We start from the raw sequence: 24,440 nt of genomic DNA, 5'->3' as shown, positions 1-24,440 counted from the left end.
ACGTTAATTGAGCTCTATACAGCCTAAAAGATATAGAGAGTGGCTACGCCAGTGGAATCGCGTTGTTTCTGACGCCCTGTAGGTGGCGCACTAAATTACTCGCCGCATTCCTAACTCACCATCCACTGAATATAAGGTTTATCTCTATGTTTCCTTATTTATTTAAACATTCAATGCAATTTTTGTCCTCAAGGCATTATAATGGGCTGAAGTAGCGATTGCCTTATAAAAACCGCTCCCAGTGAACGCGTCATGGCGGCCGGCTTCATAATGGCCATTGATATAGCAAAGGTTGATTTAGTTCCTTGGTTATTCCCTGGCTGTCGTTCCTTGCCATATTACATTTAAGTAATTTAGTAAAAAAAATCTTCACCTTATTTCCTTTACTTTGCCAATTCTTTGAGGTTTCACGGCGGGCTCGCACAGAATGGACAGCCGCAGTCGGGGGACGTTGGGGGCTTATAATCAGTACTTTGGGCTGCTTATGCTTCATCGCCCTGCCAATGATATTTTAATAGTACGCTTTTTGGGATGACACGAGGACCCACGTCATGTTTCTGCTGACGAGTATTTCATTATGTAAAGCAGAGCCTTTGACGCACTCCCTTGCCCAGAATTAAGCACCGTGGACATTCAGTATTCGTCTGTTTGAATATATATATATTTTCTTAATGGCTACTACAGATTCCGCAGTATTGAACACGACGTGTACATTATCGATTGATTTCAACAGAGCGGAACCAGCCTGACAAATCCCTGGCAAACGTCTCCCATATTAACATGGGTTTGGAAAGAAATTTTACATTTCTGACAATCTAGGGGTTGACCAGAAGCAAATGATGATGCAGGAATCTGCCCCTCTTTTTGACCCACCTAAAAACCATCAAGTAAAAAAACTAACCGCTCCCTCTGATGAATAAAATGATTTATTTGTACTGAAGCGACGCAGGAATACAGATAAAGCTGCAGAGCCCCCTGCATGTATTCCCCCAGCTCTGCCAGGGAGGAGTGGAATGGGTTAACCGCCCCCCCCTTTCGTGAAAGGGTTAACATGTGCCAAGCACCCCCAGGTCCCATTCTTCCAGAGCAAAACTTTAATGACTGTCGCTCGCCCGGCCCCATCGGACCGGACAGTATGATGGTTTAGCCGGAGCTGAGCCTCTCTCTAACAGTCTCCGGGGCTCCTTTAATGACTGTCGCTCGCCCGGCCCCCTTGGACCAGACAGTATGATGGTTTAGCAGGAGCTGAGCCTCTCTCTAACAGTCTCCGGGGCTCCTGGAAGCCAGCAGACTGTAGACTTCCTCTGTGAGAGCGTCTCTTCCTACTGGGCGTGAGATAATTAATACAAAGGCATCTCTCTGCCTCTCTCGCTCGCTCTCTCTCACACATCCACACGCACGGTCTGACATCACTTATTACAAAGGGTGGAGAGAGACCACATTGAAATCAGTTCTCTCTGTAGGGGAAGGGAATCTTTTTTCAGACAGAGGCAGGAGGAGGAAGTGGGCATCAGCTGTGTCTCACACCGAGACTGCTTTCAGATATACAGACGTCTATTAAACAGATAGAGAGAGACAGACAGCGAATCTGCATCCCTGCAGCAAAGGTCTCGCTTTGAAAGCCAAGTGGAGGATTTCCAGGTTGGGAGCGGAGAAGTCAGCATCTTCCCGAGACACAGAGAGATCTCTTCATTGGCGTGAAGGATACGGTAAGGAAGACGGGTTTCTGCTTGGTGGTCGTGAATGAATCGGGGGGGGGCAGCTCACGAGAGGGTGCGATACGAGCGCCTGGAGCCGGGGTAGAGTTTGGGAGAGGACCAAGTGGAGGTTACTGGAAGCTTGGCTTCATAGGTGTGGTACCCACCCCACGTGCCTCATCCCAAATTCTGTTCTAGCGGGTTACAGACCCCCGTCCCTGCTGTATCCCAGCACCCCACCTCGACCAAACTTTAGGGACGGGGATGCCTCCTCTTGCATACAGATGAAGTTAAATAACTTTGCCCCGAGGGGGATGATTGTGGACGGGTTGTATAAGAGTTGTCAGCTCCCGGAAATTTAGGGTGGTCCCCCTGCCCTCCCTTATGCCCCCCACACCCTTTATCCCACCGTCTGGAGTGGGCGGAAGGGAAAATCATTAGCTAGATATGGGCTGACATCCAGGGAGATCATGACATCTTCCTCCATCCATTCTGTGGGATACAATGTATCATCCCAACATCTTAAAGCGTTCCAGAAATACGACTACTAGCCACGCACCGCCCTCTGTCTCTGAAAGGGTTAACAGAAAGCAGTCACTATATATGGGGAGGTTTAAATTAACTGATTCCATGCCAAGTGCTGCTCTGGGAGCGGGATTTACGGCGGTGGAGGCTGGTTTAACATGTCGCTTGCTGGGATGCTGAGTCTCGTGTGCTCACACGCCCTTTTCCCACCGCGTTCCTCCACCGGCTGGATGATGAGTAGCTCAGGAATCTGTGTGTCCGATAAGTGCCGCACAAAGTTTGGGTGTGTGATAAATACTAATATTCTGGCATTTCTCTGGTCCTGCCAACGCACACCGATCCACAGAACACGTAATAAGCAGGAGGATATACGCTGGGCAGTAAACGATAGACAATAATATTTATAGTAACGTGTTTGTGTAACATGCAGCGCAACAATTCATTCTGTCACCCGTTGAATAGTTACAGGCATAGATAATATTTGAAGTGTAATAATGGGCAGGGAACGGGTATTATGCGACATATTGCACAGTAACGAGCAGGGACCGGGTATAATACAGTAACAGGCATGGACGGGGTATTATGCGGCATATTACACAGTAACGGGCAAGTACCAGGTATAATAAGTTAATGGGCAGGGACCGGGTATAATACAGTAACGGGCAGGGACCGGGTATAATACAGTAACGGGCAGGGACCGGGTATAATACAGTAACGGGCAGGGACTGGGTATAATACAGTAACGGGCAGAGACCGGGTATAATACAGTAACGGGCAGGGACCGGGTATAATACAGTAACGGGCAGGGACTGGGTATAATACAGTAAAGGGGCAGGGACCGGTTACCATAGGGAATGACATATACCACATGATTAGTGACACCACCCCGTCGGCTTCCAGCGCACAATGTGGTTGTATAAAGGGAGATATGCACAGAGTGCGCTCCCGTAGATACGCACGGCGGGTACCTGTCGCTGTTAAAGGCGGTTTGATCATTGAAGCCAGCTATGTGACACGCAGTTTAACCTGGTCCGCCGCTGAAATCTCTCCCCCATGCACAGAGCCTCCCCGCATAGGGCTGGGAATGATATACCAGATGTGTATTATCTAAAGCTCCAGCCTTCAGCCCCCATTACCCCTGCTTCCTCTCAGACCCTTGATTGATGTTCTCAGTAGGATCAGCGGGATTTGGTAAAGTGTAGTCTGAAGCACAGCAAATCCCCGTCTCTCTCAGACAATCGTGGGGGATTTATTAAACGATGGGATATTGGGAGAGCTTACACTCCGGCGGAGATTCCTTTCTCGATTAACGGAATCTCATTCTCAAGCCAACAGGAGAATTCCATAGATCATCATAACCATTCATTCTGTTCCAAAGAGCTTACAGTCTGAAGAAAGCAAGGGCACGTTTATAGGCAGCGTTTAGGCGCAGGATCCGTGGTCTCGCCACGCACGGCCATTGAATAATGGTGGCCTGAGGTTGTAATGGAATGGAAGAGAGTTCTACAAAATACAAAGTCAAATCAAATCTACCTCGTTGTCAGGTCCAGTCTACAAAGTAATATCCTTACTGTCCTGGGACCGTGCTCATTAAAGGGATATGTGGCCCCTTCCTTCCCTCTCTGGTATAACTAATGTCAGGCCGGATCTTCTTGGCCCCGCTCCGAAGAACGAGAACCATTAAAGTCTTCAGAGTGATGGATGCGAGAGCCCAAACCATGTCCGGCAAACTGTATTGGTGATTTATTGGGACTGTTTCTGAGTCACATGGAAATTAAACCGCTTACTACGGAAAGATCTGTATATGAATTCTGACTGCTTTGCTTTTTCTGTCTGGATTTCTTGGTGTTTCAGGGAGAAACAAAATGTTAAATAGGGAAGCGGGAAAGCGATGTGCCGTATTTTTGTAAAACATTCACTTCCCATTTACTCGTCTCTGAAGCTACAAACCCTTTCGCTTGAATACATTCGCTTCTCTTCTTTAGTTTTCTTCCCCGATTCCGTTTCTATACCGAGAAAAATATTGCCTCCCTTTGGCCCCGCTTTGCAAAATAATGTAATCTGAGCCTCGCTAGAACTCATTCCGGCTAATTCCCCATTTCATTTACATTCCGATTGTCAGAAACACATAAAGGAGGAGATGTCAGATGAACAAGAAAAAAGGGAATTGTGATGTGTGGGTGTTTACCAGGATTCGTTACAGATGGATAGCAAAACGCGTCGTGCACCTGTGATCTGGAGTGTTCTTTAGAAACATATTCTTCCGCTAACGTACCTAATTCTTCCCGCCGGAATGTTCAGCGTGCAAAGAAATCCCTCCGTCCAGAGAAAGGACCAAGGCGATCCCCGACAGCAAACAGGGGAAACCACGTAACGTCAATAACAAAGTGTGTGCACGGAAAATGCCCGGAACGCCAAATAAGATGGGTCAACGCATCAAGTACCACAACATCTCAAACTTATGACAAAGAGATATTTGGCAAAACTTCTACGTTGAAGAACAGAGGAACGGAACCGATGCTTTTGCCTTATGGAATTTGGTGAGGTGACCAGGTCTCCATCCCAGAATGGTCTTGCACTTTTTTCCCTAGATGCAACAGGCTATATTCACAAAGAGCTATGAAAGGGGGAAAGTGAGAGAAATGGAACTATCACCATGGAAACCAGTGGAATTTTCATTCCGATTTGGTACCTGCCACCAAAGCCATTCTCCGTACATAAGGCCGATTTTGTAAGTCTGATGCAAGGTAGCCCCTCATAGCGTAAATGTCAAAGTGATTCAGTTATAGATGAATTAGGATTTTATTCAGATTCATATCTCTTTCAAAGACTTGTATGCGTATACAGTATCTATATATCAAACGCCAGCAGCCACGGACTGAAAAATACAATTTTACCCAAAATTTTAAAAAGAAAACTCCGCCCTCCATTATTTTTTCAACCCAACGGTTTCCTGAAACACGCAAAACGCCTGGAGAGAAAAATAAAGAGAATGTTTCTATAGGAGCCACAATAAAATATTCCCTAGGAGTTGGCTTTCCGGGTTTCTCGTTCTGATGTAGAAGCAGAACCCCCCTCCCTGGATTATTAACGGGGAAACCAGTTTAAAACCATTGGCTGTCTTTCTCAATCTTAGCTAGATTTTTTTTTTTTTACCGAGGGTCACTGTTCATGGCAATAACTGACCGAAAAAAAAAAGTATGTTTCGTTTTAGAATAATAAGGTCAAAAAAGGGAAACGCTGTCAGGAGGTAAAGAGTAAATTTCATTTCCTCTATTTAAAAAAAAAAGAGAGAAAAATCTTTGTTTTGTTAAATTCCTTTCAGCTGCTTTTCTCATTGTCCGGGATCTGGAAGCATTTTCGCAGATGCACACAGCTGGCCGTTCTTCCGCCTTTAACCCTTTCCTTGACCAGTGGGCTCTGAAAACTTCTGATTTTCAATTTACTATTGCTAAATTTAATACGAATTGTAATATTTCTATGCGGTGGCTGCTTTAAGTGGACCTAAATAACAGAAATGTTACGAATCTCATGGGCTTTGCATAGAAAGGCATGTTTAACCCATCGATGTCCGAATCCAGTCCAAATACTAAATTATTTAGGAGAACAAAACTCAAAAATTTGGCACTCGAGGGCCAGTTTGGGCCACAGCATATATACTTGTCAAAGCAGAAATATGCCTTAACGGAGTTTGCCCATATACATTGTGTATCCAATAACCAGAATTCTCTCACAATGCCACTGCATCGCTTTGTATTGATTTTCATGATGCCCGTGAGGGAAATAGAAGATCTGTTTGCGTTCATACACTCTTTAATGAAGCAGGCCGACCTCTGCCAGCCTCCTTGACATTTAACGTGTCGTTAAAATGGAATGAGTATAAATCATGTATAAAAATGTTTTTTTGTTCACATTTTAGGTGCTTATCATATTACACGTTTTTGTCGCGTCCTAAGCCTTTATAACAAAGTATCGTGAATAATTGTATCGGAATATCGCGTTTAATACAAGCACAGGACAGACTAAACATAAATGCAGGTTCAGAATTAATGGGGTCATTTGTTTATTGTTCTGGATCCTCTTAGAGATTCTCCAGATGTGCAGAAAGTAACCTCGTTTATAGAGCCGCGTATAATAACCCGGCGGCAGTTTACAGCAGAGAAGCTTAAGTTTCTTTGCACAGTGGTGACGGACCAGGCATCTGTTGGCATGACGTCCGCTGGCGCATGCTCTAATAATTTCAGCTTGACCTGAATACATTCAGATCCGTGGGACTAGGGATGAAACATACCATCACGCTATCTACTCTGCCCGTACAGCTGTGCGTGCGCGGGAAGCTCTGCTCCCGGATGAAATCAGCTCAGTATTACAGGGCACAACTGGGATTTCAGTACAGTCTGGCCCCTGGCTGGCCGGTAAAACAAAATCCATGCGGTCTACTGCATCCCATTGATTTATTGGAAACCAGTCAGAAAACAACATGCCTCGCCTGCTTCTGAAACACAGACACGCTCAAAATTCACATTCCAGATTATTTGTAATCCTAATTCTTGCCTCATCCTGTCATCATGTTTTGTGAAAGAAATAATATACACATTTCCCCGTTGCACTGAATGCGGGGGCCGCCACCTTGCTGGCCCATCACATGGTTTAAATCGCCCCCTCGTCCCAACATATATGTGATAATAGCTCTACAGAGTAACTGCACGGCTGGGAACAATCTCTAGAGCTAGAGGCTCATGCGCCGCTCGCTAAAACAACGCGGGGAAAGAACAGGAAGCGGCTTACAACTTCCTGCTTGGAAGATTCCAATGTGATCCGCACTGAGGGACCACGGAATTGAAAATGTGCATGAAATGCCCCGGCTGTGCCTTTGGCTGATGCCAGAGCGGGAGAATATTAGTCTGAGTAACCAGAACAGAATATTACAAAAAAAATAATAATAATAACAAATAATAAGGTGGTTTTTAGCTCTGCAATAAATGATTTCCCTTTAAAGTGCCAGTAAACTTGTATTTTGCAATAAATAAATATAATACAAAAATAAAAGAGATCAAGGGAAAAAGACAGCTTTCTCACCTGCCGACGCAGAGCTGGTCTCTGACAGTACAGGAGGCGGCTGTGTCCATAATCGAGCAGTTCAGACCCTCATCGTTAATTGAACGTTACTGAATGTGATGATTTACAATTGTTCTTTGGTCTTATTTATTCAAAGCACTTGAAACATGTTTTGGGGTAATGGAACCCCAAACACTCCAAACATATTCAACCCAGTAACTATATGAGACAGTGCGTGCGGCTATACAGTACAAATGACCATTAAAACGATACAAATATATATAGATATAGTTATAGTTATATAGAAATCAATCACTTTCACAGCTCATGTTTGGACATTTCTTTAGAAGGAAAATCAAACTTACCCTTCGGGTGATTTCGTGGTTTCTCCAGTGAGGCGGCAGTTCTCAAACACGGAGATAGTTCCTATTAAAAAGAATGATGTTTAATTATTCATAGGACAGAAAATGGTCAGATAAAAACCCCTGTGATTATTATTGCCCATATTCCCAGACGTGCCCCAGTACTCTGCACGTGAGAACATACCTGTTTATGGGTACAGCATTAAAGCGTCCTGATCTAACTAGATCAACGGGTAGGGGACTGGCCTGTGAAGAAAGCGAGAAGAGGCTGAAATGAAATCATATGGTGGTAGCAGGGATGCTGTAGGGAGGCGAGGTAGGGATAGCTGGGGCTAGACAGGTAGCAATTAGGTAATGAGCTTATAGTATTGGAGGCTGTAGGTCAAGCAGTCGGGGCATAGAGGCTAAAATCAAGATGGAGGCTCTATATAGGTCATGTCGCTAGAGCCATGTGCCTGGCGGAGCGAGGAGGCAGTCTTATGAAGCATCAGGAAAACCCGCAAGGAGTTCAGGTGCTTTGAGGCTGAAGGACATGCTGGCAATTGACTGTATGCTGTTGGCGGGAGGCTGCAGGTGGATCATGTGATGCTTGACGGGTAGCAGAAGCTAAAGATATACTGTGAAGAAAGGGGTCATGTGATGGAGGCAGGCGGCAAAGCGTGTGACATTCTGGGGGTAGGGAGATCATGTGATGAGTGGATAGGGCTGCAGGCAGATCATGTGACATCTGGGAGGGGTGTCAGCCTTTAATGAATTTTGTTTAAATACCCTCACCTGTGTTGTTTGGTGAGGTCACAGCTCAAAGATGAGTGTTAATGAATTGTATGACGTGACTATTAAGGACTACTATGACTTTCTATAAATTCAATATATCCAATATATATATATATATATATATATATACTGTATATATGGGCAAAATGTTATCACTCCAGTCTACACACAAATTATATAAATCTAAGTAATGTCAAGCCGTTAGGAATAAAACAATCTTGGTGCAGGATGGGAGCCAAGGGTATCATTATAAGAGCCCCTGGGTATCTGCCAACTCGCAGGAGGTCTGTGCTTAATGCCAGACAGCGGCAGAACCCCTGAAATGTCCTGCTTCTACAACAAGAGACCAAGATGACTCGAAAACCAGAGGACTTGGTGACAGCACAACCTCTACCGAAGTCAGCGTAACGTTGATCAGATAGGCTGGCTGGTTAGTGTCGACTCATAGATATTCTTAAGTTAATGGCGGCCAACTTTTGAGTCTTCCGCCAAGTTGGTTTTATGTATCGACAGTCTGACCAGTTCAAGGCCAACTTGGTTCTTCCGGAGGAGTTGAGTCCTAACTCTTTTCCACCTTCAATTTCCTTGAAGCGTGCCGATGATGTGTCTTCCGGGAGTTAAGAAGAATCTGAAATCTGGTTTAGCTGGGACTCTAGTTGAATTTATTCCATAGACGAGGCTGTCGATAAACACCATCTTGGATAATTCGACTGGAAGTCTAGTGAATGGACAACTAAGAGTTCAGAAAGGATATAGCCAGGGCTCAGAATGCCTGAACATGAATTTCGGGGAGATGTTATGAGCATAAGTGGTCTCCTCATCATAGCAACTAAAGGAGTGTCTTCTTTGCTACGGCGATAACACTTTTTTGAAAGCTTTGCATGAGAATTTCCGTAAGACAAAGATTGGACTGTAAAGAATACCTCTCCAGATGAGAAAGAAAAGGCCTTCAGACACAGCTTTACGTGATGTATATATTTTATATAGATAAAATGTTAGGATTAGCGTGATCTGGCCCCCCTTCGGTATGTAATCAGCCCCCCCCCCCGGCCATGACCCTGCACTCAGTTTGCGGAGTGGATTTTTAGATGTGCTTGGTTAACGCTAAATGGCACCAAGGGGGGGTCCTAGGCAGGGGTGGTGCACTAGATGATAAATTAGGATAGTCCCGTGACCCGGGGTCACTTAGAAAGCATGCTTTCACATGGGTTAGCCTCTCATTTAAAGCGTTCATTCAGTTAACGGGCAGTTTCCTTGTCTCGCGATCTAACCCATGGGTTCCACCGCCTCCTACAGCGGTCTCGTGACTCTGTAACTAATTCCTGTTCAACAGATTATCCCACATCCCCTAAAACAAAACATTTCGGGGGGTCTGCTGAACACGATCCCCTAAATCTTCTTATACTCGTATGACAACTTTTTTTTTACACTTGACGCGAGGGACGGGGCGATTTAAAAATTGTGCCGCATTTATTTCATTTATGAAAATAAGTTGTTTCATTTGATTTATTCAACTGTAGAGTTTTTTTCTGAAAACGTCGACATTTTCACGTGTGTGACGTCACGGGTAAACATGCCAAGCCCACGCGCGATTCACGTTCACTCGGCACTAGTTCTGCCGCTTGTTGGTTTATAGAAACACGCAGGCACTCATTGTGTCACGGTGCCACTTTTCACACGCCTCCCCGTACATGCATCATCGTGATAACAGGGCCACGTCATGGGAATGTTTGTGCTTTGCGAGATTTTGGTCTTTTTTTTTTTTTTTAATACTCGTATTTTTTAACGAAGGCTACAACATCCACAGTCTAGAAGGAAACAAGAGATAAGGGAAAAGCTACAGCGTCGGACTTGTTTTCTGGAAGCCTCGGTCGTGCATGCCCGGCCGTGGATTGTTCCGGAGAAATGGGTGCTCGGGACACAGATATAAAGGGCTTATTGTCAAAACCAACCCCCCCCATTGCTCCTTTTGTTTGTTCCCCACATTTTTTTGCATAAAGACAACCGGACATTCCATTCCGATCTGGGGGGGGTGGGGTTTGGAGGCTTGTGAGAGCCACATTAGTTCACAGTCACAGAATAAAAATGTTCCAGGGGATAGGTTAAAGGGGCAAGACCAAGAAAAAATAAAAAAACAGGGAGGACACAAGGATGTCTGGGAGAAAGTGAGGGAGTGATCTGCAGGCTGCGAGAGAGGAAACATTATAAATGCTTGGGGGCCGGGTACTGCATTGCTTTGTGATTTGCATGACCTCCGAGTGATGCTGAAAGGGTTAAGGCGGAAACTTACAGAAATGAAATTTAGAGGTTTGCCCTCGTTAGCCATGGGCTGATAAAGGGTGGCATCCCCTTTTATACCCCCCCCGAACATCTCCACCCTCAAAGGGAAAAATATCCCAGTTTAAATAGATGGAAACCATTAGGAATCATAGGTACTTCATCAACGTGACCTTGACATGGAACCAGTGGGCACAGAGGCCATTGTGCTGGGACACAGCGGGCAATGTATGGGTCCGCATGTTTCTGCAGCATCCTCTATGCCTGGTAAACTACAACTCCCATCATCCTTCTGGCCTCAAGTCAACTCTAAAAATTGACTAATACACAAAGGCACAATCTAACGAGCTGCATTGCCCCTAGAGAGCGATATTAGCGAGCATAGAGATGTACTGACTACAGTAAGCCACAGAGACCGCTGTGAAGCTGCCAATCCAGATCTTATCCAAACCAGATAGCGATCCTATCCAATCCAGACCCTATCCAATCCAGACCCTATCCAAATCAGATCCTATCCAAACCAGACCCTATAATGTTCCATGTTAAGTGTATAGAGTAGGGTCCCTCATAACCCAGACAGCTTCAGATGGACTCTGTAGGATCTACGAACACCAGCGCCATGATGTCAAAACATGTTCTTTCCATGTTGCGTGAACATTGTTGACGCGTGAACATTCTTTCTTGTGTGAGAAATGATTTCCCTTCTTTAAAGGAGAAAAGCGTGAAAATAATTAAAAAAAAAAAAGTTTACACAGGTTTGTCAGTTGCCATGACAATTTCACCACATTTAAGTTGAAGAAAACATTGCCCTTAAGGCCTTTAGTTGTTGCCGTGAGTATAGTCAATGCTCACCAGAAATCTTTATGTGAACTGTAAAAGGGTGTTATTTGCTAAACGTTTCGTTGGTTGCCATGGTAACTACACTACTTTGTACCAGAATCTAGACAAAGCCTATGATCATGCTCAGACTCCCTAATATTAAAGCCCTGGCTGTGGGCGCAATTATCAAACCATCTCGGATTTAACCTATTTGTTGGTGACAAACTAATTCTCATAATTTGGCCCCCAGCTCTGAGTTTCACAATCCACAGATACCAACAGTCCTGAATTTGCCAGTTCAATCCCGACAACCAACCTTCTGATCCAGGAGATGCCTTATTGGGCATGCTGGGGGCATTTGCATGCACAGTGCCCTAAAAGGAACAGGCAAAGGTGGGTTACTGATTGGGGGTCCACGAGGAGTGCACTCGGTGGAGACGCAGCTGCTTACTGTGGTTAGAGCCACACTTGACATTACATGTGCTCCAGTTTGGGACACTGGAAATCCAGCTTCGGATTTGGGTTCCAATTTATCGGCCTTAAAAATCTTAAGAGACTTCGGAGTTTGTGTATAAAAGTAATTCTGGAGCAAAGTGTAAAATCGGGTTTTATCACCATAGCAACAAACTGCGAACCTGCAAACTGGATCATTCCATCAGTTGCTATGGTGATAAAATCACTTTACGTTTCATTCATGACTCCTGTTGCTCTCGTGTTGACTGTCGCCCCTCTCCTCGTGCGGGGTCCAAGGATCCACCGTGACCCCTGTGATTGGTGAATGAAGCTCGGACAGCCTCTAAAAGCATTTGCTGATGGAGATCTGATTCCACACGTTGGCCTCTGTCTCAGACAACTCAAACTGTTAAGATCACAGAGGCTTAAGATAAATTTAAAATGAACGTCCCTCCTGTACTTCGTGAAATCCCTTTATGTATTTAGATGTTTCTGTATCTCTCTTTGTTCCAGAGTATTGTGATGTACGGGTATCGATTTGCACTTTACACCCACCCCTGTCAGTCATAGTAAACCCCCCACCACCTCCCTGAGTCGAGTCTGACTTTGGAATGACCCACATGCCCCCCACCCTGGCAGAGCATTGCAGCTCTGTCATTAAACAGGTGTCGGTAGCTGTAACCGTTAATGTTCGCAGATGAATCATTGATCTGCGTTCCCGGCTGCGTGTAGGTCGGGGGTCCGGGCGCGTCGGACGCACACTAGTCATGGGGGCATATTTACAGGTTGATGAATCATTGGATTGTAGTTGAAGATTTCCAGCTTCACGCCCACCTATTAAACTGAATCCTCACCAAAGCATCATGACCCGTCCTTAAAGCGAAAACCAAGGACCGTCACGGGAAGTACCTTCTGTTTTATGACGGATCCAGTTAAAGGGGAACCGTCGCCTTCGCAGCCTGAAGCACTTTCATTGTGGTCGTCAAACAGCGCGAAGACTTGTGGCAGTCATCAATTTCCCGTCCTGCTCCTTATTCCAACCTATATCAGGGCAAAGAGCAAAAAGATATCTACCACGGAATGTTCACCATTCCACCGACTGTCGCTGCAAGTCCCCCGGCGGGGGAATAAGACGCGGGTGGAAAGTAGGAGAGCGTCCCCAGCCATAACGTAAATATCATGGCAGCCGTGATGGAAATCCAGAATCTCAGCCGAGGAAAGTGCTACTTTTCATCCATCATTTTGGGTAAAACTTTAAAGATATTCACCAGCTGACAGATTCAACATAAGGCAATGACGGTGTCTCAACTGAAGCGTGGCCGAGTCGCAGCGGACATACGACGGATTCGAATATATAAACGGCGTAAAGTGTACATTCCGAGGATAATACCGGAATTCTCCCGCATTTAACGACACACAGACTTGTGCGCCTCTTTCACCTACTTCCAAAATGTCCTCGGAATTAAAGCCTTTTGATTGAAACCAGATGAAGGGGACTTGTAGCTGACGTGTTACGTGAAGGCATCTGGACAGCGTCACCAATGTCACAGGTTCACGTGGACCTGCAGGACCTGTTGTTGGGGGAAATTGTAACAAAAGGGGTGTATGACGATCTTGGAAGCCAGATGGCCATAGAAACGATTGTCTATAAGGGGAGCTATTGAAGAGATTGGTCTGAAGGCCTGGCCAACTTCTTACCAAGCTGGAGAACATCTCCCGAGCCCTGTTATTGCAGGGGAGCTGAGAACAAGAATTATCTAGTCAATTTCCTGCCTTAAGTTCTCCCCTTCCAAAGGACGCCTAAACCAATCAAGAACAATCAGCCACTTAACAATAGAGATAACATAACGGGGAGGAATAATCACGCGGATCTTGAGATTAGGAAGTTAAAGTGGCTGTTTCCATTATGTGGTTTTAATACACATCCAATGTTTATTAATAGGGGGAGTATTTGAAAAGTAAAATGTATCTCCAGAAAGCAGAGCAGCAGAAGACAATTTGGTAAGAAGGAAAATAGTTTTGTAGAATGGATCGGCTGGATGTATCTGGAGATTCTGCTCGGCACACAGAAAACATCGAAGCCAAGAGAATGATTCAGAGCTGCAGGAAAAGGGAGTTCAGCTGGAAAACTTCCTCTTAAAGCAACAAAAACAGGAATGCAGGGACCGCCGCGGCGTGTGAAAGGAGAGCGCTCTGCGGAGAGAGGCTACCGGATGCTGTTATGAGGGAGGTCACTTCCCCCGACAGTGTTAATGTCACACAATGGCAGCTCTTTAATCAGCGGCCGGACCCCATCGTGAGCTCGTGCTGAGTGTTAGAGATCACTCTCTGTTTAACCATTTCTGCCAGAAGCGGTCAATGATCCCATACGGCCTGGAGCGCAGGTCTCCTCTCTAAAGCTAGGGGGTAAATATATGGTGCAGGGGGCAATATATCACAATAGAATGTATAACACAATACACAACGCAACTCCAACCCATAATCCCAACTGTCAGGACTGTCCTGGTACGTTCGGGACTGCTGGCAGCTATAGAACCAGTGTCACTGATCCCCTTTCCTAGTAGTACAGGTTTAGTAGCATTGCCTGCCTCCTTCTCACCGCAGAAGGGATACAAAGATCTCACCCGGTTCAGCCTAGAAGTTCTGTTAGCAGAAGTAGTAGATACAGTGTTGTGAAGAACACACACAGGTCTCGCGCACAGAGTTGTGCTCCGAGCTTTCATTCTGCCTGTCTGGTCTCTCGGAGGCCCCAGCCTGTGTCACAAGCAATAAACATCAGTGATCCTCCAGACAGAATATAAAGCAGTCTGCGGGGGAGACGGCTGTCGTCTTCTTCCTCCCCGTGACCGGTTTGTATTTGCGCATCTCAGGGGCAGAGGACCTGTCTGCACTTGTTACCGCTTCTCTAATAAAATGCGTTTGGAATCACTTAGTACGGGAATCGAGAGGATGACAAAGGAAGTAGAACCCGTAGCCTTCCGAGCACAGAGTCCCTGATCGGGCATTTAGAAGTAGTTTCATGGCCAGCTGCAGAAGGAGAAGTCTTGGCCAAAATTCAAAGAATTCTAAAGCAGGTCCACCACATTCCAAAATCCTACATTCTACAGTTCTATACGCTGCAATAAACCCATACACTGCTATATACAGAACAATATTTGGAGCAAGGGAGCAGCAATCTTGCATGATTATTCCTCCCCATTCAGTTTTTTAGTTGCTGATTGGTTCACGCAGCCTTTATAAAAGGTAGAGAACTTCAGGACGGGAAAGGATTAAATAATGCCGGGTTGGGCCACCTTTTCTCACATGATTCAGCCGAAGTGATATAAAACAGACCTTTGGTTTTAAACCAAATATTTTAAAAATACTATCCGTTTTTTTTTTTTTTTTAAAAAGTAGATTTGCTAAATGAAAGTATTTTGTCCGTTCCCCTTTAATGTGAGTCACGAGCATCCGAATGTCTGGCTTCCGCAGGCCATATCTGCATCTGCTTGGCTCTGCTTTGACATTTTGCTGAAGATTGCTTCCCGTTAGTATTCCTCCTCCTATCCAGACAAACAAACCGGGGCTGCCGGCGGCGCGGAGGGAAAACGGACAAAATTCACTGTTTTTACTCGTTCTATAAAGCAGGAATTCACATGTCAACGAGTATAATCATAATATACTGAATGCCTGTCAGCGGAACGTAAATCCTCTCCCCAGACGTGTTGAAAAACCTTAATGTTGATACAATTAATATTCTATTCTTCCAGATTCCTGCCGTCTTCAAACATTAAGACATCATTTTCTTTTCTGGTGGAATTTCTGAATTGTCAGGGAACAAAGGGGTGCGATTTTCCTGTTTAGATGAACTGAGTTCATTGCGGCAACAGAATTGGCTATGAAGCCAGTCGGGTAACCCGCTCCAGGGGCAGTCAGGCATGTATGTTGCCACACACACACGTGTCTGCTCATAACATGCAGGCGTACCCAGGAGCTCGGAGTCTCCGGGCCACTTCTCTCTTTCTCCGGGCAGGGCAGTGGCTTTTGGCCACGCCTACTCCCAGCTAATTTAATGTTATCTTGGGCTAGCCACGCCTTGCATGAAGCCACTCCCCCAGTACAGGAAGCTAAGACGGTATATACATGTATACAAATTGTTTATTTTACGGTTTATTGTTTGGGAAAAGTGACGGATCAGATTTAAAGGGACAGCAAAGACATCTACACGGTGCTGGATACGGGTACTTCTTCTTTAATGATTTCCACAGAGCTCCTCGGATGATTGTTTCATTTGGTTTGGGAGCACAGCGGGTGAATGCACACACGGTACTAAATGTTTGAGTAATTACCCCACCGTCCTAAAGTCTGCGTAGTTCTCACTTCCTGCAGCTGGACGTCAGGGTCTCAGGTTGTACCCCCCTCGCCCCTCCTCTGGCTGCTTCCTCTATTTCTTTGCACTGAACGTGTAAAAGCAATTTTTCTAAAGCGCTAATTGTGTTCCTGTAGCTGTGAATGAAGGGACGGGGTGACAAACCCATCTTCGCTCCGAAACACCAGCTAAGTGGCAGGCACACGCTAACTCCCAGGAAGCATAGCCATCCATAGATGGGTACCTAGCCTGAGTTTAAAAGACCATGTAGGAGATTAGCTAAGGAGTCTGGCTGAGCATATTCAGAGTTGTAGTCTACAACAAACAGAGATAGCTGCTTTGAATCCAGAATAAATATTAATGGTCTCCAGTCACATCATCCCTGCTTTTTTCACCCCATCTCTAGTGTCTCCGTCGGTGCATATGGCAGCGGGCATGAAATGGAGTCATTAGGGTGGTCGAGGAGTTGGGTACGGGCTGTTTACGTGAAAGAGCCCTTTATCATGCTGCAAAGTAAGAGTTAAAGTAGTAAAAGGGGCTTCAATTGGATGCATTGTTTAATTTGCTCATTGGACTCCAGGTTAAGAGCTGGTTATCAAAGGGTTAAGTTGGAGGCACGTAGAAAATTTCCATCTCTTATCATCGCACCCTGTGCGGCGTCTGATAAATAACACCAACCCACAGCTCCCAGCCCGGAAAATCTGCTCAATGTAGCGCACACGTCTTCAACACCTCATCACCTCGGAGCTGCTGGGGAAAATAATCCACGAGACGAGCAAAAAAACGGGAGATGTAGAGGCCGCCGGCAACTGAGCTCAACGTACTCCATGTTTGTTAGCGATAAAGCGAACCTTTCATGTGTCTTCCTTGTTAGTGTTATCTTTCCAAGTGCGTTGGTTGGGATTTATCGCCATATTTTAGATAAGCGAAGCGGTGCCTTGGTGTGCCGTGTGTGGGGCAATTCACTCAGCTTCTTCTCTCCTCCTTCCAGTGGTCAATCAAACCAAGGTTATCATATTTTGGGTTTCCCATGTCTAACCCTATGACCATGGAACTGACACCCAGAGCCCCAGGACTGGAGCGACATTCCCGATTGCGAACCCACTGTACAACGCTGCAGAATATGACGGCGCTATATAAAACAATAAATAATACCTCGATTTCCAGCATTCACGGCCACGCCCACTACATATATATATATATATATATATACACATATACATTTCTGATTTCTTTATAGCTGTACAATGTACGCCACAGTACCCGCTGAGTTATTTGAACCCCTTCCAAATTACACAAAAACTCTCCTCCCCTTGTACCCCGGGGACTTAACTTCCTGTAATCGCACCTTTCTCTGCCTGGCTCGGGATTCTGTGAACGTCTTGGGAAAACAGCTTGCAAATTCTTTCTTTAGCGCGAGAAGTTTTCAGAGGGCAGCCGCACGCACATGCCGCTCCGCAGGTGGCATATTTAGGTCGGAGAGGCAATTTGAAACAGGCTGAAATGATTTTGCAGTCAATGATGGTCGCAAAATGGGAAGCCGTGGGTGGTTTTTCGCTAAAAAAAAATATATATTGTGTTACGTTCGTGTGCAGAAGACTCTGCTGCTAAGTAGACTGTGGTGCTTTCGCTTTCTGATTAGGCGATCAGGGCAGGGGACCATATGTTTGGGCGTAATTCAGGAACATTTCTAAATAAAGACCTAAGGCTAGTTCTTATGGGCACCCCAACTCGCTGGGACTCATGAAGTCGGCCATTTCCACCCTTGAGGGGCCACATGCGTTCCTTCTTGGGTGGTGTGGAGTTGCACTGGTGTCAAGCTTAAAGAAGGTGGAAGTATCAGTGAGGAGAACAAAAACGATCAGGAAAGTTGATGAGGGAACAATATTATTACATTTTTGTATTTTTGACCACAGAAATGGTAAAATAGCTCAAAAGCTATTGTTGCACGTAATCCGACTGGTAACCTGGTATTAAAACTCCATCACGACCAATGGTTAGTGGCTTATCAGAAATTAGCCACTTAGAGGCAGCGGAGTGAAGACAGTAGTTGGGTTCCTAACCTAGTTTGGTCACCAGGTCAAGTTCACCTAAATGCCATTCCATACAAGTGTTTTTATTGGGTTCGACGAGTCCCTGTTTGAGACCCAAATCCCTCTGTCCGTGATGTAAAATCGACGCACTTCTCCATTTAATATTTAATTTAATTTATAATATCTCCAGGCAGACATGGAGGAGTACGATGCTTTACTGCAGGAGCTCTCTGAAAACATAACCAACGAGGACCTGGACCAACTCAAATCCGCGTGCAAAGAAGACATCCCCAGCGAGAAAAGCGAGGAGATCACTTCCTGCCAGGACTGGTTCAACTTCCTGGAAAAGCACGACAAGCTGGCAAAAGGTAGGCGCCCCAGGTGTCCAACCCAAGACAGGGGCAGGTAGTGAAACTGCGGACCAGCTAACAGTGGGGGGGATAGAAGGTACGTTATCGCTTTAATAGATTTATTACTGGCCATAAGCTATTTTTTACAAGCCTGCCGAAAAGCTGTCGGAAAGACATCGAAGAGCATTGTCTGCAGGTTATTTACCGGGTAGCTATGGGGTGGAAGCAATAATGTTAATAGAACAAGTAAGAAAGACAGAATGGAACAACATACACTACAATAAACAAAAATATCTCCGTATTCTAGCACGGAGCGGAATGTGCAGCCCATACGTGGAGCCGGTTTACGTAGGAAGAAGTCAGGGCAAATTGGGAAAGGTGGAATTGATCTACTTTCCAAGAGTCATCTGTGTTATTTTTTGAGGTTTCTATAAAAGAAAAGGGAAAAATACCTTTTTTCCTTAATGGGTTGAGTCGCCTGGGAGATATCCTGCTGGGAGGCAGAAGAAAGGTTTCAAGTAGGGTCCAAACACCGTAGACCTCCATCAGCATTAGTGCACTTTATGCAAAAATTCTCGTTTCCATGCCAATAGTTTTCCGATGTCTTCCGCAGATACCAACCCCAGCCACGCTGGTCTGCCACCGCTGTGACAGCCCTTAAACCCTTAACTCCGCGCCGTCTCCAAGCGTTCTATACAAAAAAAAAAAAAACAGCTACTGACCTCCTTTTTTTTTATCTAGCTCTTTTTTTGACTCAAGGAGCCTTAATTGAGATCGTAAGAGGTCTCTGATACGTTGTCATCATTAATTAGTCATTTTAATATTTGTTTTCCCATAGGAAAATATAGGAATATAGAATTTTTTTTTTTTTTTTTATTTAGGGTTATGCTTAATTTCCTGTAAAACCGACTGTCTCCGACTTAACCAGTAATTTCACATCAAATCAGTTCCTGAAACCCCTACAATTGTTCCCGTTTCTCTACATCTAAAACATCTAGAGCATAAGAAATAAGCATTTCTCCATGACAATCTACCGTTTTCCGTCATAGGAGTAGAAGAGGAGTTCTCCTTATTCCTGTGCACAAGTACATTATAAAAATGAAAGTTTGGATAATTTTTTGATACATTTGTGTCTCCATATTTCATGCTCTCGTTTCCGTCCATGTTCTTCCAGCAGTAAATGTTAATGATCTAATATTAATATCATTTTTGTCAAAGAGCAGGGCTAAGTTTAAACATTTCCTGTCTTTTTTTTTTTAAAATACCCATCAGCGAGGCAGTCTAGGCGTTTGTGACAGAATATTATTTCGCAGAAGCCACTTATTAAATTGCCACTTGCACAGACTGCACCCCGGACTGGGGATAATTATACCAGCGCTGTCATTAAAGTAACATTTCTGTCCGCGTTGAAGAACCGGGGCTTTACTGACCTTTCGTCGGCCTCCAGTTGCCAACATGGTTTCCTGGCAACGTGAGCTGCTGTCCCTTCTCCAATCAAAATGGGTTTTGGCGTCTATAGATGGGCAGAGGGTACACACGGAGAGAAAAGTGTGCAGGGAAACAAGAGGGGGCATAAGGGAGAGAAAATGCCATATGAGAGTCAGACAGGTAGACCCTCCTGCCATGAGTGGATGAAGACCAATGGTGAGGACCCGTGGGGTTAATCCATCACGTGGTTAAACAATGCGATGAGATGATGGAAAAGCAAGTAATATTTGTGGATTAATTGTGTCAGTGGCCCATTGAAGAGTGCGCTCTTTGCCAAATCAGGAGTAAGTTGAGTTTAGTCTTTAGTGAGTTGAGCAGGGACTCAAACCAGTTCCATCAAGTCCACTGGGTGAGTATGACCACGGACCTCGGTTAGAACTCCTGACTGCCCAGTCAGGGCGGACATGGCAAATAGCCGGAACATTCATCTACTGTTTCTCAGGACAGAGACGGCCGTTCAACCATGGGGTTGAAGAGATTTAAATCTGATATGGTGGAGGACTGAGAATGTAGATGCATTTCATATGAAACTGTGCTCTAATCCTATCTTCCTCGTTCTCACAGACAACCTCGCCTACATTGAACATATTTTCGAGATCTCGCGGAGGCCCGACCTTCTCACCATGGTCATTGACTACAGGACCAAAGTACTGAAGATCTCAGCAGAGGAGGAACTTGATACAAAACTTACTCGGATTCCCAGTGCCAAAAAATACAAAGGTATTATAGCTTTACGTTAAAACTACGACCTAAATCCTGATCTGATTCACAAACAGTACATTCTCCCCACTACAGCGGAGGGAGGGAAAAAAACACATTGGCGGAGGTTGACCGTGAAAAGCAAGCCCTCTACGGCCAGCCGTAATGTTGGGAGGTGTGCGATAATTTACACTAGAGCTATGTATTTCACTGCATTTTTCACATGGATGTTCAAGTCTGCTGGATGTTGTAAGTCGGCTGTCACCTTAGCCAATAGGAAGCTGAACACCCAGCAGAGAACATTAGGAATCTGTAACCTTATATACAGTATTTCCAAAACTAAGCTTCCTCCAGACGCAGCATTTAAATAAAAATATTAAATCACAAGCTTTTAAAAATTGGGCCATATTCTTATTTTTAGCTGGAAACACCTCATTGCCGTGTGACACAAAACCAGGCACTGATACATCGTTACCATGGGAAGTGAAACGGCTTCCTTTAATATGTCTGTGTATGTTGGTGTATGGGGTTAGCATGAGTGTGCGTGTTAGTATTTGTAGTACGCATATGCGTGGGTGTTAGGGTATGATGTTAGCATGTGTATGTACGTGTTACTGTATAGTGTTACTGTGTGTGTGTATGTTAGTGTATGGGGTTAGCATGAGTGTGTGTCCCTCCTTGCAGTCACACTGAAGATTGGCCCCACCCATTTCCTATAGTGTCCACATGGCTGTGACACTCATCTGAGTATAAAATTAATAGTTGGGTTGCTGAAAGTTAGGGGAGGTTGGGGTTAATTTAGGGGCAACTATGCTTGATGGGGTGTTTAGGGTTAATGTAATGCTGAGGACTGAGGGTTAATTTAATTAATTTAATAAGGTTCAGTTAAAGTGCAGTTAGAGGTAAAGGGGGGCAAACTGAGGGGAATCTAAATCCTGGGGGCAGTGAAGATTATTAATGGATTTATAAAAGTATTGTGTCAGTATGTTGCGAACGAGTCTGTGAACCTATGAGGGCACTATGGCATATCTGGGGGGTATAAGGCATATCTGGGGAGGAGGGAGTGGCATTTCTGGGGGTATGTGGCGTATCTGGGGGTATGTGGCGTATCTGGGAGGCAGCGTGGAGTGGCATATGTGGGAGGCAGCGTGGAGTGGCATATCTGGGAGGCAGTGTGGCATATCTGGGAGGCAGCGTGGCAAGCCTGGGCTCAGATGTGCATATCTGGGGGGGCAGGTTGGGAAATAAAAACAAGAAATGCATTTTTATCAAAGTTTATTTTTATTCTGCCGTTTGTTTTTAACATCCGGTTATTTTAAATAAATGAAAAATTTACATTTATTTTTTTATCCGATTAATCGAAAAAAATTTGGCCAACTAATCGAATAGGAAAATCATCGTTAGTTGCAGCCCTGAACTGCAGGGTCACATTGAAGCCTAGTCAGTGGCCCACAGGGGCCATCTAAATGCCAACACTATGGAGAACTTCCATCAGTTTCAATAACAACATTGAAAATGACAATATTTAAATAACAATATTAACCCTTACAAATCCCATAAAAATCATTCCATAAAAAGGGAATTTCCTGCCTAAACAGTGCTTGGTTCAATGGATTATGACAAACTAGACCGGTATAGAATATACAGTATATACACGTGTGTGTGTGTATATATATATATATATATATATACACACCAGTATATATACTGTATATATGTACGCCTGTGTATATATATATATATACACAGACGTACTGTATCTGTATATGATAAATATATGAATTACCGGTATACATTTTTTATTGTTTTTGCCCATTTTCTGTGGTCATGAGGCCTCTTCAGCAAGCATTTAGAAAACGGGTTCATTTTCAATGAGGGACTATCAATAAAGAGCAATTCTGGTACAAAATGTAAAAAGTGTAACTGGGCCGCCGACTGGGCCCTTCTACTGGTTGCTATGGTGGCAGGAGCGCCTTTAAACCATTGAGGGGAGGAGTCTAAAAACCAAAATTCACACAAACAAGGCACATTGGCAGCGGCTCTCCTACCTTTGTAGGTTTTCTTGGTGACAGGTGGGCAGAGAGAGCAGCCATGACTAACCCGGTCAGGCAGTAAACAGACAGGAAGTGACATCATCAAAGGCATACTTCCCATGCGTGAAACACAAAATTGGTATTCCATATCCAGGAAGTGACATCACCAGGCCCGCCACCTTTACACATGTCTAGTTGGGGCAATTTTGTTTTAGGGGTGCAGGGCTGCCCCCAGACATTTTATGTGACGTAATGCCCCACTGCTGGGTATCAGTGTAACTGGGTGGGGCATTTAGATGAAGAATAATGGGGTTTATTTACCCCGTTCCATTTATAAAGCCATTTCCTAGTGTTTCTATACACATTATCGGGGCTTTTAGGGCTGTAGAACCCTGTGATACCCTCATACCCAGCAAACATTCTGAACTCCTAGAAGAGAGGGGCATCAGGGGTTTTGTGGAGCAAAGAGGTACTGACCAAAGGAAACAGGGACACTTGGGTGGTATAGGCCATTAGTTGGCCATTAAATCTTAAACTGAGCAGATTTTGTTTAATAGTGATTAGAATGGAATATGCTTTGGATTATGGTATATCTTTAGGCTATTTAATATTTACACTTTAATGCATGATGGCCGAGGGGTCCCTTTAAACCATCATGGTGCCCCCCTTGTAAATGCATGGGAGCATTCTGCAAAATGCCCCCCCATACGCATTTGCCCCTTACGTGCCCTCCGTTTATTTGCCACGCAGGAGATCAGTTCGACTGTATGTGTTATATGACTACGTACCACGAGCTAGCACCAGCTGATGAGACCATGTGTGGGCATGCGCTGTAAGCATTCCCATTGATTACAATGGCAGAGCTTCCCTGGCGCTGATTGGCTGTTTGAAGCAGGGCTCCCCTGCAGTGATGGGAGTGATTTTGATAGTTTAACGAGATTGGGAAATTAAGGAAATTTGCGACAAAGAGGAATTCCTAAGGATGGGAAGAGAAGGGCGGATGTTTGGTAAACAGATTAATCGCTAAAGTCTTTTTTAAAAATAAAAAAAAGTCCTAATCCTGCCGGATTTTTAGCTCTTCTCGAATAAACATCTTGATAAACAATCACTGGGCATCACTGAGAAACCGGCAAAAAAACAGGGGCTTCCATCCTTGAGGACTGGAGTTTAATGCCCTACAATTGGGTAAACAAAATCTTTTGTTACCAAAAAAATACTATCTCCGCACGACCATTAAGATGAGAAAAGGAGCTGATTCTGTCCCCAACTCGTTTCTCTGTTCCAGATATTATAAGGCAGCCATCGGAAGAAGAAATCATCAAGCTAGCTCCTCCACCGAAGAAAGCCTGAGGAAGGCGGCGATGGCGACTCGACCCTATCCTGCCTCCGTCGTTGCTCCCCCTGTCCGCCTTGGATCTCCCACTTTCCTCCTTGCACGATCCGCATCAGGAGCGAGGAGCGAGGCGTGGGATAGAGCCGCTGGAGATCCGTGTCACCGGCGACCACTAACGACAGTCCTAACCC

General features: G+C 44.9%; 1 protein-coding gene across 1 annotated transcript; it reads left to right on the top strand.

The window, feature by feature from the left end:
- Nucleotides 1-1,389: 1,389 nt before the first annotated feature.
- On the top strand, nt 1,390-24,410 carry PEA15 (proliferation and apoptosis adaptor protein 15). Its single transcript, XM_053475214.1, has 4 exons — nt 1,390-1,709; nt 18,537-18,714; nt 20,749-20,904; nt 24,202-24,410. The coding sequence occupies exons 2-4, from the start codon at nt 18,543-18,545 to the stop codon at nt 24,264-24,266; spliced, it is 393 nt and encodes a 130-aa protein (XP_053331189.1). The 5' UTR covers nt 1,390-1,709; nt 18,537-18,542; the 3' UTR covers nt 24,267-24,410.
- The last annotated feature ends 30 nt before the right edge of the window (nt 24,411-24,440 follow it).

The sequence above is a fragment of the Spea bombifrons genome, chromosome 9 (genome assembly GCF_027358695.1).
Source record: "Spea bombifrons isolate aSpeBom1 chromosome 9, aSpeBom1.2.pri, whole genome shotgun sequence".
NCBI classification, from domain to species: domain Eukaryota; kingdom Metazoa; phylum Chordata; class Amphibia; order Anura; family Pelobatidae; genus Spea; species Spea bombifrons.
The sequence above is the reverse complement of the archived record's forward strand: the minus strand, read 5'-3'. Positions and strand labels throughout refer to the sequence as shown.

Coding starts and splice junctions, on each gene's coding strand:
- PEA15 (XM_053475214.1), top strand. CDS start 18,543: ATGGAGGAGTACGATGCTTTACTGCAGGAGCTCTCTGAAAACATAACC. Junction 18,715..20,748: donor GCACGACAAGCTGGCAAAAG/GTAGGCGCCCCA, acceptor TCGTTCTCACAG/ACAACCTCGCCTACATTGAA. Junction 20,905..24,201: donor CAGTGCCAAAAAATACAAAG/GTATTATAGCTT, acceptor TCTCTGTTCCAG/ATATTATAAGGCAGCCATCG.